This window comes from Chlamydotis macqueenii, chromosome 8, assembly GCF_036417535.1.
Source record: "Chlamydotis macqueenii isolate bChlMac1 chromosome 8, bChlMac1.mat, whole genome shotgun sequence".
NCBI classification, from domain to species: domain Eukaryota; kingdom Metazoa; phylum Chordata; class Aves; order Otidiformes; family Otididae; genus Chlamydotis; species Chlamydotis macqueenii.
The window spans coordinates 32,636,154-32,651,345 of record NC_141563.1 but is presented as its reverse complement, the minus strand read 5'-3'; the positions used below and the strand labels follow the sequence as shown (position 1 = coordinate 32,651,345).

At 43.4% G+C, this 15,192-nt stretch overlaps 3 protein-coding genes across 3 annotated transcripts; 2 read left to right on the top strand and 1 right to left on the bottom strand.

Annotated features, from left to right (window-relative positions):
- Window positions 1–38: 38 nt before the first annotated feature.
- On the top strand, window positions 39–3,254 carry IFT25 (intraflagellar transport 25). Its single transcript, XM_086753570.1, has 5 exons — window positions 39–326; window positions 732–838; window positions 1,650–1,718; window positions 2,315–2,358; window positions 2,848–3,254. The coding sequence occupies exons 1-5, from the start codon at window positions 229–231 to the stop codon at window positions 2,953–2,955; spliced, it is 426 nt and encodes a 141-aa protein (XP_086609696.1). The 5' UTR covers window positions 39–228; the 3' UTR covers window positions 2,956–3,254.
- A 216-nt stretch (window positions 3,255–3,470) lies between these two features.
- Window positions 3,471–8,258, bottom strand: DIO1 (iodothyronine deiodinase 1). Its single transcript, XM_010119253.2, has 4 exons — window positions 7,910–8,258; window positions 6,050–6,193; window positions 4,659–4,858; window positions 3,471–4,174 (listed from the first exon to the last, which is right to left on the bottom strand). The coding sequence occupies exons 1-4, from the start codon at window positions 8,238–8,240 to the stop codon at window positions 4,109–4,111; spliced, it is 741 nt and encodes a 246-aa protein (XP_010117555.2). The 5' UTR covers window positions 8,241–8,258; the 3' UTR covers window positions 3,471–4,108.
- An 859-nt stretch (window positions 8,259–9,117) lies between these two features.
- YIPF1 (Yip1 domain family member 1) lies at window positions 9,118–15,063 on the top strand. The gene is made up of 9 exons (XM_086753986.1): window positions 9,118–9,282; window positions 9,517–9,680; window positions 10,362–10,442; window positions 10,553–10,640; window positions 10,766–10,882; window positions 11,947–12,113; window positions 12,685–12,867; window positions 13,695–13,789; window positions 14,796–15,063. The coding sequence occupies exons 1-8, from the start codon at window positions 9,252–9,254 to the stop codon at window positions 13,782–13,784; spliced, it is 921 nt and encodes a 306-aa protein (XP_086610112.1). The 5' UTR covers window positions 9,118–9,251; the 3' UTR covers window positions 13,785–13,789; window positions 14,796–15,063.
- Window positions 15,064–15,192: the final 129 nt, after the last annotated feature.

The following is a 15,192-nucleotide window of genomic DNA, read 5'->3' as shown; positions in this document are numbered from 1 at the left end:
GGAACAGGGGGCTGCGGGGCGCTGGGGTCTTTCTCACTCGCTCGGGTTCCGGGCGTGAGGCTCCCGGGAGGGGCGGGGAAGGGGCCGTGAGGGGCTTAGTCTGAGGTGGCGGGTCCCGCGGGACCCCGCGCAGCACCCGCGGGCGGGCACAGGGCCGCCGCCATTGCCTGGTAACGGCAGCCCCGACCTTCCCCTCGCCGCCGCTCCGCTGCCGCCCGCCGTGCGGGGATGAGGGCCGCCGACTGGTGCATGGGTTCGGCGGGGGCTGCCGTCCTCCTGGCCACCTCCAGCGACGAGCAGCACCCGGCCGAGAACATGGCGGACGGGTGAGGAGGGGCCGGCAGCGGGGCGCGGGCCCCGGCGGGGAGCGGCGGCTGCGGGGCGGGCGCTGCCCTCGGAGAGCCCCCCGGTGCTGCCGGTACCGCCAGGCTCCTGGATTTTGCCTTTTTGGTCGTGTTGCCGCATAATTTAACTCTTTTTTTTTTTTTTTGGTGGGACCCCCACCATTTGTGAGTTTTCCTGCGGTACTACTTGGGTACAGAGCCCGAGCGTTAAAGTATTCGTGCTTCCATAGAGCGTCCCCATTGTCATACAGGGGCTTGCTTAAAATACCCCCAATAAAAACGGTTTTGCAGCTTTTAGGGTGGTTTTTTTTTTTGTGATAAATTTTTTTTTCAAGATGGTTATAGATGGAAAGCTGCAGCTGTGGGTTTTGTCCTTTTTCTCCACAGAAGTTCAGAAACGTTTTGGACGACGACAGGCATGTTCCCACAGGAATTCGTTATTGGCTTTCCTAAATGTGTAAAAATCAGCAAAGTCGCAATCCAGTGTTACCTGGGTAAGACTTCGTGTATGGCAGTAGGTAATGCGTACTGTGTTAAAATGTGTGTCTGTGGCTACGTGTAAACTCCCACAGTACAGTCACATTCTGTAAGTAGTCACTTCTGACGGATTCATAAAGCTTAATTTAATTAATTGAGCTTCATTTAGCTTAACAAAGCAATTATCCTCTGTGTCCAACTATTTTAATAAATAAATCAAGCAGCCTGATCTGTTTGGAGATGTCCCTGCTCCTTCCAGGAGGGTTGGACTGGGTGATATTTAAAGGTCCCTTCCAACCCGAACCATTCTATGATTCTATATCAGAAAAAGATGGAAAATCTACCCCACTTCCACTTACTTTTTTCGTATAACGCCTTGTATTGAGCCTGTATTAGCTGTTCTGTTGCACAGTGATGACTGTTCTAATTTAATGGACAGGACTACAATACTTACTCTTTTAACAATTTATTTTGAATAATAATTTTTATAATTTCATAGGACAGAACTCCCTTAGTCTCCTTTTTTTTTTTTAAATAATGTGAAGGAAAATGTGAGTTCCAAAACAGAAGGGACTGTTCAAAGGTCAGAGCATGGAGGCAGGAGCTTGACCATTAGCAAAAGCTACGCAAAAGACATGAAAGCTTGTCATTGTCCAACCTGGAGCATGAGGATGGTGGTTGTATTGCAGTCCTGCTCAATAAGTTAGAGGAAGAACGGATTAGTTAATACTTTTAAAGTGCTTTGTAGAGGAAAAGTGATGGAATAAGTATAATTATCAATAAAGAATCAGCATTTGTGTTGATATTTTAAATCTATATATATTTTAGTGCGGACCTTAAGGATTGAAAGAAGCATATCTAAAGACCCAGTAGATTTTGAACAGTGTGTTGAAAAAGGTAAGATGAGGTGTCTGAAGCAGCGGGGATTTTGCGGCAATAATGTTGATCTTTTTCAGTGGGTCGTTTTAACGCCATATCTATTTGTTGAGTAGTCAATTGTGGCTTGATGATTATTTTATTAGAGATTAATGTAATAGTCACATTTAAATGAAGTTTATGAGCGCTGCTGGTCTCTGTAGCAGTTTGGAGGTGTAAAAGGGCTAAAAGCACTACTTGTGCACTCATTTTTATGTTCCAAAAATTAAAAACAGACTTATATAGTGTAATAGAGTGCCATTTCCTGCATTGTTTGGTTGGTTCGGTTTTGTGGTTTTTTTTTTGTTTTGTTTTTTTTTGGTTTTTGGTTTTTTTTTAATGCCTCTTGGGTGACATTTTATAAAACAGTGTAATGAGTGGGATATATCTACTATATTCTACTATATACTATACTATCTATATTGCAAAAAGTATTTGTTCCTTTAAATCACCTTGTAAAAAAACCAAACAATTTCTGTATGCAGTCCTTAAACTCTCTTCAACTTTGAAGTCTGGTGAAAACTTTTCACAGCATTGCACATTATTCTTCATCATTTGCTTTAAAATATATTTTCTAGATTTGCAACACACAGAAGGACAGCTTCAAATGGAAGAATTTCTAGTGAGTATTTACAGTGTACATCAGTAGTGGTTCATGAAATGGGATGCCTAGACTATCTGGGGAGAAACCATGAAAAACCAAAGTGTGTCTTTATTTACAGTTATTGCTAAGTTGATGTTAGATATGGGTATTTCTAGATCATGGTGTGAAATTGCACTTCCTTACTGCTCCTTTGTAGATTATGATATCAAATTGCACCTGCCTGCTGCTCCTAACTCTGCAAAAGAGCTTTTCCTGTAACTGTGGCAATCTTTCCTCCTTCAATTGTTGCCTTTACGGCTGCTCTATTCGGGAGGGATGGGACTTTTTAATTGTTGTCATCTAAAGAAATCCTGAAGCTGGCTAGGTGTATTAAAAGAGCTTGATTTTTGTGTAATTTGAAACACAGAAATATCTAGATCCTTCTGTCTAACAAACTTCTGCAAGTGTTATTTGATAGTTACGTTACCACAGCGACTGCAATAACAGGTTTTTTTTTTCCTTCTACAGCTTCCTGATTTTCAAGCCACTTACTTGCGTTTCATCATCAAATCTGCCTTTGATCACTTTGTATCTGTGCACCGGGTGATGGCAGAGGGCACAGCAGAAAACACTTAAGTCTAGCTTAAATTTGTACTTGAGTTTTTTTTTTATAAAGAAGTTATATTTTGGTATTTGTAGCACAGAGAATATTTATTATTAAAACCTTGCATTAAAGTGTTTTTTGAAGGTATGGATGTATTCTCCAGAAGTTTAATGTATATAATGCAGTACTCCTGTTAATTGTAGTAACAGCTTTTCAGTTTTATAACCTCGACTGTTACCCTAGAATGCTTGAACATAACTGAGTCCATTTATATTAGTATGTTTATATCAGGCTTTCTTAATATATGAATTAAAACTTCCTGTAAAATGTTTCCCTTGTGCTCTGAGTTAAATAGAAAAAAAAATAGTGTGAAATACTTAAATGTGAGGAATTACTTCCTACTGTCAACGAGTCCTTCAGAAATTTTAAATTGGTAACTTTCTCATCAGCTCAAACTGTTCAAGATTTAATAGGATGAATATAAACAACTACTAATGCTTAGAAATAACTGGAGGTGAGACGGGGAGGGAAATAATCTGAAGCCATATGAAGTGCTCTGATAGATTTTTTTCTATTTTTTTATTTTTTTTAATTTAAAAATTGCAGATCGATCCCTTGTTTCTAGAAATACTTTCTTCAATCAGGTCACAGCTGTCTGTGCTTTATGCTATGACTGTCATAACAAATATTAATAGAAACAAACGTTGATCGAGATTGTCTTGTTCAAAAGCCTTCTGAAGTCAGTGAAAGTGAACATTTAGGAAAATTGTATGTATACAAGAGAAAGGGAATCTTAATGTGAAATGTGTTGTTTTGCATGCCAGTTGACTTTTGCAGATGTCACCACCCCTGAAGATTCTCAAGATTCTCCTGCACACTGTCTCTTACAAATGTAAATGCGGTATCCAGTCCTGACAGCTCAGTGGACGCAGCTACTACTCATTACTGCGTGCGGTATAAGCACAGTAAGATACTACAGAGCAGTAGTTGGGGTTGTAGTCATGAGACTTGAAAACCTCCATACAAACATATAATGAACCCGTTACAGATGCTCTTTAGATGCACTTACATGATTTTTCTTGTCATGTCTACTGTTATTTTTACTTTTTTTTTTTTTTTCTTATGTCTATGAAAGCTTCTTCACTGAGCTTTTTATCCAGCCAGTCTTTACTCTGAAGTCCTCTTCTATTTCAGTTTTTCCAGGATGGCACGTATTTCCTGGGGGTGATAATTCCAAGGCCCCACTCCTCCCTGCAGAGGCAATAACATTACACAGTGATGCTCAAGCAGACAAAGCAGAAGTCTTTTAGAGCACAGCAGTTGCAGCAGAACTGTGGGCAGGTGTGCTTGGGCTTCCTTTGCATGGCAGCAATCGCATGGGAGACGGTTTACGCACAGGTTACACCCTGCTGCGTAACTGGGACAGAGCCAACGTCTGGATCCTGGAGCTGGACAGTGTTCCTGGATCTCAGAGCTTAGATGTACCTAGGTTTCCTCATGAGCCAAAAGATAAATATTTGAGCAAGACTGACATGTACATCAAATGTGTACATTATAAAGGCCCAGACTGATTTTGCTGCAAGTCCTTTCCTCTCCACAGTTACAGTGTACTGTGAAGTCTTTAGCTGTCAAACAGAATGAAATACTGACTGTTAAATGTAAAGCATTCTCAAATTATTTTGAAATTTTAAAATCTCAATATATTGTGTTCATTATTATTGTTGGTATTTTTTACCTTGTAGATGACCTTCCCTCCTTGAAGTAAATACAGCCGTTCTGGCAACGCAGCGTATTTTGAACTGCTTGGGTTTTCCATAGTGTCTAAAACCACTGGACATGAAGGGTTATTTTTCTGAAGAAATTGTGCTGCAATTTTTCTATCTTCAAGGCTTCTGTGATTTTTAATAACAATATTGTTTTTAAAAGCCCATCCATCTAAAACAAATGAGAAAGGGGTTTAGGAAGGAACATTTTGAATAGGTGTTAAGGGTGGAGATGTACCCTGTGTCGTATCACAAAATTGTTAATACTGCAATTTACTCCCAACACCAAAACTTGCCACAAAATGAAAGCCCCCCCTCAGAGTATGAGAGCACTAGAGCTTTTCAAATAAATAGTTGCAACATCTTTTTTTTTTTTTTTCCTTCAATTTCAGCAAACTGTATTTTCTCCTCCTCCTGGATTTCGAAGTATATTTTAGCTGAAATTTTCACACATAAATCAACCCTAGAAAGACATCAGGTGGGAGAGATACATCTTAGGGTAAGCTTTGTCAAAATTATTGGCACAGAGGGAATTTAAAAATGGTAAGTACTGCTATCAGCTGATAGCCGTTCATTTAGCACAGCTGCAACAACAGTACTGTTCATTCTGCTTGATTCTACTCGTTACGCTTATAAAACAAGATTTCAGATCTGTGAGAAGTGAAACATTTAAGCCAGGGCACACTTTCCTTTCTCAGAAATACACATGCATTTGCACAAAACTCTTCCTAGTAAAGCAGAAACTAGTAAAACGTTTTGATGATTGAATTTATTATTATCTGTTTCTCAACTACTGAAAGTGATGCATTGTTAGAAAACCTTAAAACTGTAAATATTAAGTTTTAGAAAACCACTAATCCTGGGATAACATCAGTGCCAATGTGTTATTTAGAGTCCAGTGGAGATAAAAGACTTGACTGTAGTTTGCTAATTTTTTTAAGTTGGACTCTGCATCATCTTCTTGAGACATGTTACAAATTTTTTTTTTTTTTTTTAAACATGTAACATGCTGGCATTGTACACTTAACCTTTGTTCTCTGAAATGCCTTTTGCTTTTTTTTTTTTTCCTTTCAAAAGGAGCTGTGCTAACACCGAGAGGAAGTTTTGTAAAGATAAAACTATGTGCTTCACCTTCACAGAGATTAGTGGAGTACCTCGGTGTAAAGTCAGATGTGTGAGTAAAATCTTTGGAGAATTAGGGGTGCAAACTGGTGCCTAGATTTGATGTAGTCACTTTTGATTTGAGGGAGATTTATTTCTTTCTCATTTGCAGTTCCCTCCTTTGCTAACGTGCTGTTCTTCCTGAAGGGAATGATAGGTGTCTGAAGTTTTGGTAGGCATTGCTGTGATGTTTGTACCGTACCTACTGCGTGAGCTTCTTCAATGTAGATGATAAGGAAATCTGCTATAGAGCTGAAGTCTTTGATGAGCTTGTTGAACTCATCAAATTTTAACATAAATGAAGGTCAGGTGCAACTTCCAAAATTCAGGATTAAAGGTCGATTATCTGGAAGAAAATAAGAGAGTTTGTGGTTAAATCAGTGGTGGGAGGAAGGACAGAATTAAATTAATGCACTGAATTGAGCCTCCACTGCAAAGTTTCCTGGGCAACAGTAGGTAAGTCACCCCATAACTTTATGTCTTAGGACATTAAAATCAGCAGCAGAACATCTGCATCTATGCAGAACAGGCATAAAGATGCTTTCCTTTCCCTAGCCTGGCTCTGGCCTGTGCCAGATCCAGCAATGAGCTTAACCGAGGGGAACCCTTTCCTTTGTGCCCAGTGAAGGCAGGAGGCACCGCGCAGTCATGTGGCTTCTCTCGTGTCCTCGTCACAAGAGCCCATTCCCAAGTTACTAACATTTTGGGAGAGGGAACTGATCTAAAATGCATATACAGTGTGTAGCACATTATGGTCTCCCCAAGATCTGTAGTATGAAGGAACTTAAAAAAATCCTAAAAACATCATCAGTTGGACGGGGCTCTAAGCAATTTGATCTGGTTGGAGATGTCCCTGCTCCTTGCAGGGGGGGTGGACTGGATGCCCTTTGAAGGGCCCTTCCAACCCAAACCGTTCCGTGATCCTGTCCTCTGCCAGGTTTTTCAAAGGTCAGTGATTCAGGGATGGACACGTAAGCAGCGAGTCCCGCTGCCTTTTAATGAACCTGTTGGACATGTCTTGATTTTTTTCAGGGGTGTCAGTTCTAGCTGAGCTGAGCGGAAGCTGCAGGCTTTTCTGTCATGCATCACAGGCTTTCATGCTTCCAGTGTATTTCTGCAATTTCCTGTGCAAACAGAGCTCTGGTTATATATTATTATTTATTAAACACAAGCCACTGGCAAGCATGTCTATGCAGTTGCTGACAAATTGACACAAACGTGTTGTTTACAAATGTGCCTACAGATGTTAGCATCTGTTTGCAAGGCCTCTCTTTAAGAGAACTTGCAGGATTTTTAAGCACCTCTTTTAGTCTATGGTTATGCTAAACTATCTGAAATTTGCTCAAGATCTTCCTTCTGGCTGGGCTTAACTTCAAAAACTGCTGCTAGGATCCAGATTCTAAAGAATCTAATAAAGGGGCTATCTTCCTGTACATTTTGTGCATTTCTTTTCCAAATTTGCATCCTGTTTTCTACATATATAAAATCAGAAAAGTAGAGTTAGAGAAGGGTGTAATCCTTCCCACGGGGATAGAGACTGCGGGTTAATGATTAATTCCGCATTCTACAGATTGCAGTGGGAGGCAGTGGACAAAGTACAAAGCAGCTACTTTTTCCTCTGCTTTATTTCTAGCCACTTTGAATCTGGAAAAAAACACCATGTGCTTTCTAGGCTTTAGCTGGCTAAGAGAGCTGATGTGGGACTTTCTGTACGTACAGAGAATGACAGCCAACACTCGTGAATCACTGCACACAGTTCTGATTCTGGGTCTTCTTTCCCTAAAACAAATTATTACCTTGGTTTTCAGGGAAAAGATATTTCCAGGCAGAGCCAGCTTTTGCAAGAGGTTCACAAGCGTACTGCTGTGAAGGGATCTTGTAGCCAGGATGATAAACACAGGTTATTTTTGAAAATCAAGAGGCAGACAGCTAGAGTGAGTGTGCAGCCGATGGTCGGGTCTGCCGTGTCGTGCACCCTGCCTCTCCCTGTCCCCTCAGCAGCCTCTTCTCCTCATTTCTCCTCTTGGCAAACCAAACCCGTCTACCCGGCCGGTTTACTGACCTTGTATGAAGTCAAAGAGGTGACGAACTTCCCCGTCGAAAGTCACCACCGGCGTGTTGGGAGCAGGATGTCCCTCGTAGGCTTCATCCTCCAGCCTCTTCCACTTCACCTTCAGCACGAAGAGCAAATACTTGAAGCTGAAAAAAGTCGGACCCCAGTTTTCGTAGCTGAACTTCGGATTCTCATTCATTCTGCTCTTTTCCCCCAGTTTTAGGATGTATCTTTTCATGGCATTAGGGAACAGTATCATCAGTGTTTTGCCAACAACGACGCACGCAGTAACGTGCAGAAGAATCAGGATTTTTTGTAGGAACACCCTGACTGCAGCCATGGTGGTGGAAGAGGTCTGGCTGCCTCCGGTGGGAATGCAGTGCGATGGCAGGGGCAAAGGTAGACAGTGAGGGGGAGGAAAAATGTTCATGTGTCTGGCCAAATTTCTGCCCTGCCTTGCACGCTGTCCCCTCTCCGTGGACTTCAGCATCTGCGTGAACCGGGAGCCTGTCAGCCGCCCTATCTCCATCAGCCTCCAAGGCGTTAATTACAGCGACGGGCGGGTTTTTGCTGCTAACCGCACGGTTCCAAGGCTTAGTCAGAAATACGTTGTGTACTTTACTGCTGAAAGGAGCTGAATCGGGATGTTTTTCTGGAACCACAGACTAAAGTAACGAATTACGTTAGCGGTACCTGAGGGCCCCGTCCTGCCAACCGTTGTGTGTTTAGCCCCTGCATGCGCGTGGCTTGGAGCTCACGCGTTTTGGTGCAGAACCATCGGTGGCGACGCCCCGGGCCTTGGGTTGATGCAGCCGGCTGGTATTTCTCACTTTGGGGCTGGAAGGACACCCCAAAAATGCATATACCCCAATATATGTAATATAAAAATATTATAAATTATCAAAATATATACATTTATAGTAGAATATATAGACATATAGCTATGTGTATAGTGTATAGGTACGTGTCTGCATGGCATGTCTGTCTATACCATGCAGAAGTACAGCAGCCCCCGGCCGCCGCGGGCTCTTTAAGGGGGCAGGCGGAGGCGGAAGGGGAAGCGCCGCGTGGCCTCTGATTGGCCACTACAGCGAGCGTGGCTCTTTCGAGCCGGAGAGGAGGGGGAGGAGAGAGGAGCAGCAGAGCTGTTGATTGGCTGTCGTCGCGCGGCGCCTGCTGTCTCTTTAAGGCAGCGGTTGGGTTGCGGAGCCCGGAGGTGCGGGGCCTTCCGCGGTGCTGCGGCCAGCGCGGGGCGGCACAGGGGGTCGGGGCGGGGCGGGGCCCGAGGGGTCGGCGCTGCCCGTGTCGTTCCGGAGGGCCGAGGCCTGGGGGACCCCGGCCGGGCGGGTGAATGGCGGCTGCGGACGAGCTCAAATTTCAAGGTAATTTGGGGCCCGGCTGAGCGGCCGGGCTCGCTTTGCTTTGGCGTCCTCTGCGCAACGGCTGCCCCGGAGCTTTGCCAGTAGCGACAGCAGCGTCACCGGTTTTCTGAGATTTTTGGAGAGGATTAAAATTTCTACAGCCTGTGTAGGGGTCTTAATATAGTTTTTTGAGCTATGAGAAGAAAAATTTTGGTAGCGTGATCATTGCCTCTCCTGTAACGTGCTTATTTGCAGAATTTGACGACGCAGCTAATTTGCTTGCGGCGAATCCCGACGCTACCACAATAAGCATCGAAGAGCCGGCTGAAATCCCCAAGAATCAGCACGGGCGCCTGCAAGAGCCAGGGAGAGAAGAGGATGATGAATTACTGGGGACCGATGACTCCGATAAAACGGAGGTAACGCTCCTACAGTGCCTCCACCGTCCCCTGTACAAACGGTGCTGACAACACCGAGATGTTTCTAGAGGATACCAGGGATTCATGTTGGGTGATGTAGAACTCTGCTTCTTCTGTGACAGGCTGCCTTCTCAACAGCAGAGCTGGCAGAAGCAAAGATGCGCTGGCTCTTCGGCTGTCGTGGTTCGCGGCCTAGGAAATGGAACTGAAATGGTGGTGATTTAAGCTAAGCAAATACGCTAGGACACGGGTGCAGCAGCAGCTGAAAACCCAGCACTGTGTGTGTTTCTGTCGGTTCTGCTGTGCGGTTGGTGACTCTGGTAGGAGAGCAGGAAACTTTGAAATGGCCAGGGCTTGTCTGAAGGCTCAGCCAACGCGGCTGTCAGTGACAGCGAGGAAACTGGTGATGCCGATGAAGGCACGTGTTATAAATGGTGTGGTAGAACTGAGCATCTGGCTGCTCTTTAGAAGCCCAGGCCACTGCAAGAGATAAGAGCAGCTGCTGCTAACAAATATTGGAGAGGGAAAGGGAAACTGTTAAATAACTAAATAGTGAGCACCACCCTGTTAAGTTTGTTTTCTATCCGGTTACAGAAATTGTTTAACTACTGTGTAAATGAACTAGTACTACATAAATTGCATGCTTGTAATATTTTTCATCTTGCCTTTCCCCCCATACAGCTGCTTGCAGGACAGAAGAAAAGTGCCCCTTTCTGGACGTTTGACTACTACCAGACGTTCTTTGATGTGGACACTTACCAGGTTAATGCTCCGCTCCAGAGGAGAGCTATTGTCTGAGCAATGCTTTTCCAGGCATTGAGGGTTTTTTCCATCTTGCATCTTCAGTCAGACAAATCTGTATGTTTTCATAGGTCCTGGACAGAATCAAAGGTTCTGTTTTCCCAGTACCAGGGAAGAACTTTGTAAGGCTCTACATCCGCAGCAATCCTGACCTTTATGGTAAGTACGAGGTGTGAGAAGTTCTCTTCTGTGCTAAATGTTTTGAGTTTGTATTTCACTTTACTTCTTAACCCTAAAATCAAGAGTCCAGAGGACCTGTTATTGAATGTTTGTTTCTTTTTAAGGTCCCTTTTGGATATGTGCCACGCTCGTCTTTACCATTGCTGTTAGTGGTAATCTCTCAAATTTCTTGATCCATCTGGGCAGGCCAACGTACCACTACGTGCCCGAGTTCAGAAAAGGTTTGTAAATAGTCAGTACCCAAGTCTGTGGGTTTGTTTCTTCATTTTGTTGTTTTGGTTTTTTTTTTTTATGTGCTAATGAAGTGATGTAAAAACAGGTCACAGGTTTGATTTAGCAGAGTCTTTTGATTGACTACTTTCTTTAAATTTTTAAAGATATCAAACAAGTCCTTACAGTGGGCTATAACTGGCAGAACCCTGCTTCTCCAGAGCATAAAGTAGCTACAGGGTCTTAGAGCCGGCAGGAGTAGTTTGAGCAGCTATTTTTCTAGCCTAGGTGAATGCACCCTTGTACAGAGAGGGAAAGCCCAGTGGTGGCCACTGTGGTGCTTTTGTAGGTGCCTTTCTGGATCCGTGGCCTCCTAGGAGCCTGCAGGCCTCAGACAGAAAATGACTGCATTAGAGTATTATTCCTACCACCTACTGAGGGCTGGGAGTTGTTGCCTTCTGGCAAACTCACAAATAAGCAAAAGATGCTCAACTGCTGTGTGCCCCAGAGAACTCAGAGCGAGGAGCCAATTGTCTGTACTTGTCCTTCTGGTTTGAAAGACTGTGTCCCTGCAGAGGAACGTGGCTTCTCTTCATTTCCAAAATCCACAGCGTACTTGGAAGAACACTGCCATTTGGGAATCCAGTCACTTGAATAATTTCAGATTTGACACTCGTGTCTGTGTTCCGTTTCAATTTTTTTTGGCATGCCTGCATTGTATTCTCATTTTTCAGTAGCTTTTAGTAGCTGAATTTATATTTTTAACTAAGTTTTTCTTTCCTCTGTGGCTCTTCCTTTCACACTGAAACCAATAGAATTTTGTACACAGGTGTAGTGAAGAAACTAAAAATATCAAGAGAATAATTTCTGGAGTCTTTACTTTTAGACTAATGTGAAGTGCTGGAGAAGTAGTGGATGCAAACTCGATGAAAATGCACAGTTCTCGGTTTATTAATAATTCAAACTTTATATTTTGGAAGTAACTTCAAAGGTAGCTTTCTAGTTTTCAAGCTCTACGCATTTGATTCTGGCTGATGTTCTACATAGATTGTGAAATCTTTTGTCATGTTTCCAGTGTCCATAGCAGCAACAGCGATTTATGCATACGCTTGGCTTGTTCCCCTTGCTCTCTGGGGATTCCTGGTGTGGAGGAACAGTAAAGTTATGAACATTGTCTCCTACTCGTTCCTGGAGATAGTGTGTGTATATGGCTACTCCCTCTTCGTTTATATTCCCACAGCGGTACGTATGGCCTGAAGAGCGCACCTCTATTACACTCCTTGCTGTTTCTTACACTATTGTTCATATTAGTCAAAATCTTGGGGACTAGGCAAATCATTGGCTCCTTTTGCTTGGCTAGAATAAAGCTTTTTAAGATTGTCTAATGTAAAGATGTCTCATGGGTTCTGAAAAAGCCCAGGACAGGTTGCTTCCCCAGAGGCAGCAAATCCAAGCAAGGATGCTGCTGGGAGCCTTGCAGGCAGCCCGAGTGCGTCCCCAGGGTACAAGGTCGGTGTGCAGGGTGACAGTGCTGATGGGCAGGCTCTGAGGACAAGCTCCCCTTGCAGGGACCATCCTGGGCCGCTCTGGCAAGAGGCAGGCTATGGAGGGAGTGCTATAAATCAGGGGACATACTCTTGTCATGTCTGCTGTTGCTGTCATTCCTCAAATAAGAGAGAGATATCAGATAAGGCATGAGTTAATTTGTGCACAAATTGGCTGGAAGTGATGAAATGTCACAGAAAAATGGCTTGAATAAATTACTCCCTGTTTCACACAGTCTCTGCAACAATAATTTTCCTCCCTTTTATAGATTTTATGGATCATTCCACAAAAAGTAGTGCGCTGGGTCCTGATGATGTTCTCCCTCTGCCTTTCGGGGTCTGTTTTGGTGATGACCTTTTGGCCAGCTGTCCGAGATGACAACCGCAGGATTGCGCTGGCGACCGTGGGGACCGTTGTTCTGCTTCATGCCCTGCTAGCTGTCGGCTGTTTGGTATGACGCTGCCTTGCCCTTTCTCTAACTTCTTTTTTCCTGGGACTGGCAACGTGTTATGGTGCAGGGAAGGAGGAGCTGGCTAGTTGCTGGAAAATCTTTTTTAATAAAGACAGAAGTAGGACTTCTGAAAAACCTCTAAAGTAAAATCTCCAATGATTTCGAACATAGCAAAAATTGATGCCAATCCTTTAAAATGGTTAAATGTTAAATATGTGGTATGTGCTTATGAGTTTTATGTATGAAAACATAAACCTGATGGAACTTAGTAAAATATCAATGTTATGAAAACAGAAGACCCTAACGCTACTGAAATACATAGTGACAAGAACTTAAGTTATTTTTTTCTCTCTTTGTTGCGGTAGGGAGAATGATACCATCCAGGCTTCAGTTCTGTTGCCTCCCAGCTTCCAGAGTAGACAGATTTGGTTCCCTGCAGCTCAGCATGCAGGGAGGCAAAGGCAAAACACAGCTCCCGTGTTAGCAACAGACTTTGAGCTGACTTCAGGGGGCTCCAGTCACCAGAGACTGCCTGGAGCTTCATCAGTTAAAACAGCAACAGTCAAATAAACATCTGCAATCCAGTCCCTTCCAGTACAGGTCTTTTTCAAAGGCCTTAGCTGCTAACTGTTATATTTAAAAGTACAGTTTAGAGCAGCATTTTACTTATTTATTTCTAATCTGATAAAAGCAGAAAAGGTCCAAATTTGCCACTTCAGTGCTGGTTTTGTACCTTGTGAACAGTGGGTGTGGAAAGAAAGAGCTGGGATGAGGCAGAACTGCTTGTTTCTCTCTGAACAGACTTTTTCTCCTCTGTAATAATGTAGGCATACTTTTTTGATGCCCCTGAACTGGATTTTCCTGCACCTATTATCCCTGCTCACAATGGAACAACAGTAATAACAAAGAGCCAGTGAAAAAGGTAAGAATCCAATTTAAACTTTCTTCTGCAATCATGAAACCCTTTCCCCGTTACTGTGGTTGAGTGGAAGATGGTTTAACAGACCAGTTTTGCCAAATGGCACCTATATATAAATACCTTTTATTAACTTTTCTTCCAGTTGTAGGTTTTAAGTATAGCCATAAAAACATAAAAGACTGAGGAACAAAGACACGTTATTTTCTTGTTTTTGAGGTTTACTCTTGGCAAAGAAACACATGTTTAAATAATTACTCAGTCCCATAGGTCATTTCAAAGATGTTTTTTCCCCTCAATCCCTTAACAAAAGCCCAAAAGTGTTTGTTAGAATTTGCGCTGCACAATTAAAACTTAAGCAATAAACTGTTTTACTCCTGTTTTCCTTTCCATTTTATGTTAGCAGTAAATTGGATGTTTTCCCCTTGATGTTTGTGACAGTGTGATTCAGAGCAGCAGCTCTGCGTACGGGGACATCCGTGTACCCTTGGAGCAGGGCTGACTCAGAGCCCGAGCCGTCCGTGCGGACCGCATTCCTTGTGTGGGATGGTTTGGGGTTTTGCTTCCTGGTAGCTGGGAGTGCTGCCAGCGGCAGATGACATTTGAATTCCGTTGGAGAGATGAAATGTGGAGCAGGTCCAGGAAAAGGCTAATGGACACACAGAGGCCAGGCCTCTGCTAGTACAGCAGCCACAAGTGTGTGTGTGGCGATCCGAGCATTTACTGACTAGAAGCTGTATTAGATTTAAAAAAAAAATGGCCAAATATACCTAGCAACAATGATGCTAAAAAATACCAGCGGTGACACAATCTAATAATACGGATCTATTTTGGAAGCTTTCCTCCTGCAGAATCAGTTTCTTACCCCAGGTGTCTATTAGGATTCTAAATTATGTTATATTCCCAATGCTAGTAATGAATTTTAGTCTTTAGATAGAAATACGCGCCTTACTGTGTCGTCTGGTGCCCGTGAGGAGCTGTAATGTTCATAGGAGCTATTTGTCTCTTTCAGATTACAAGGCCTGTTTCTCCATCTGTACAGTAATTTTATTTTAGATTATTTTTTCACTGAAGAACATGGAAACTGCAAGAACAAGGGGTGTTTTTGTAGAAGAAAGGACGGTGATGTCCCTACAGCCATCTCCATGCTCACCGGAGACCGACCGGCTCCATGGAGACTGAACTGTAGATCCTAATCCTTTACAGCAGTTTGTCTTCTTTAGAATTCTGTCTGCGCTCGCTACGCTATCCTGCCTCTGAATAAAGTGTCCCGAAGGTGATTTTGGAATCATACTTTGTGAAAATCCAATCCTCCTCCTCCAGCGCTGCGGAGAGGGGGGGATGAGGGGTGTGATGTGGGGCAGAGGCGAGGCAGGGTTTTGCCGTGTTACCGCTGAGCCACCTTGAGG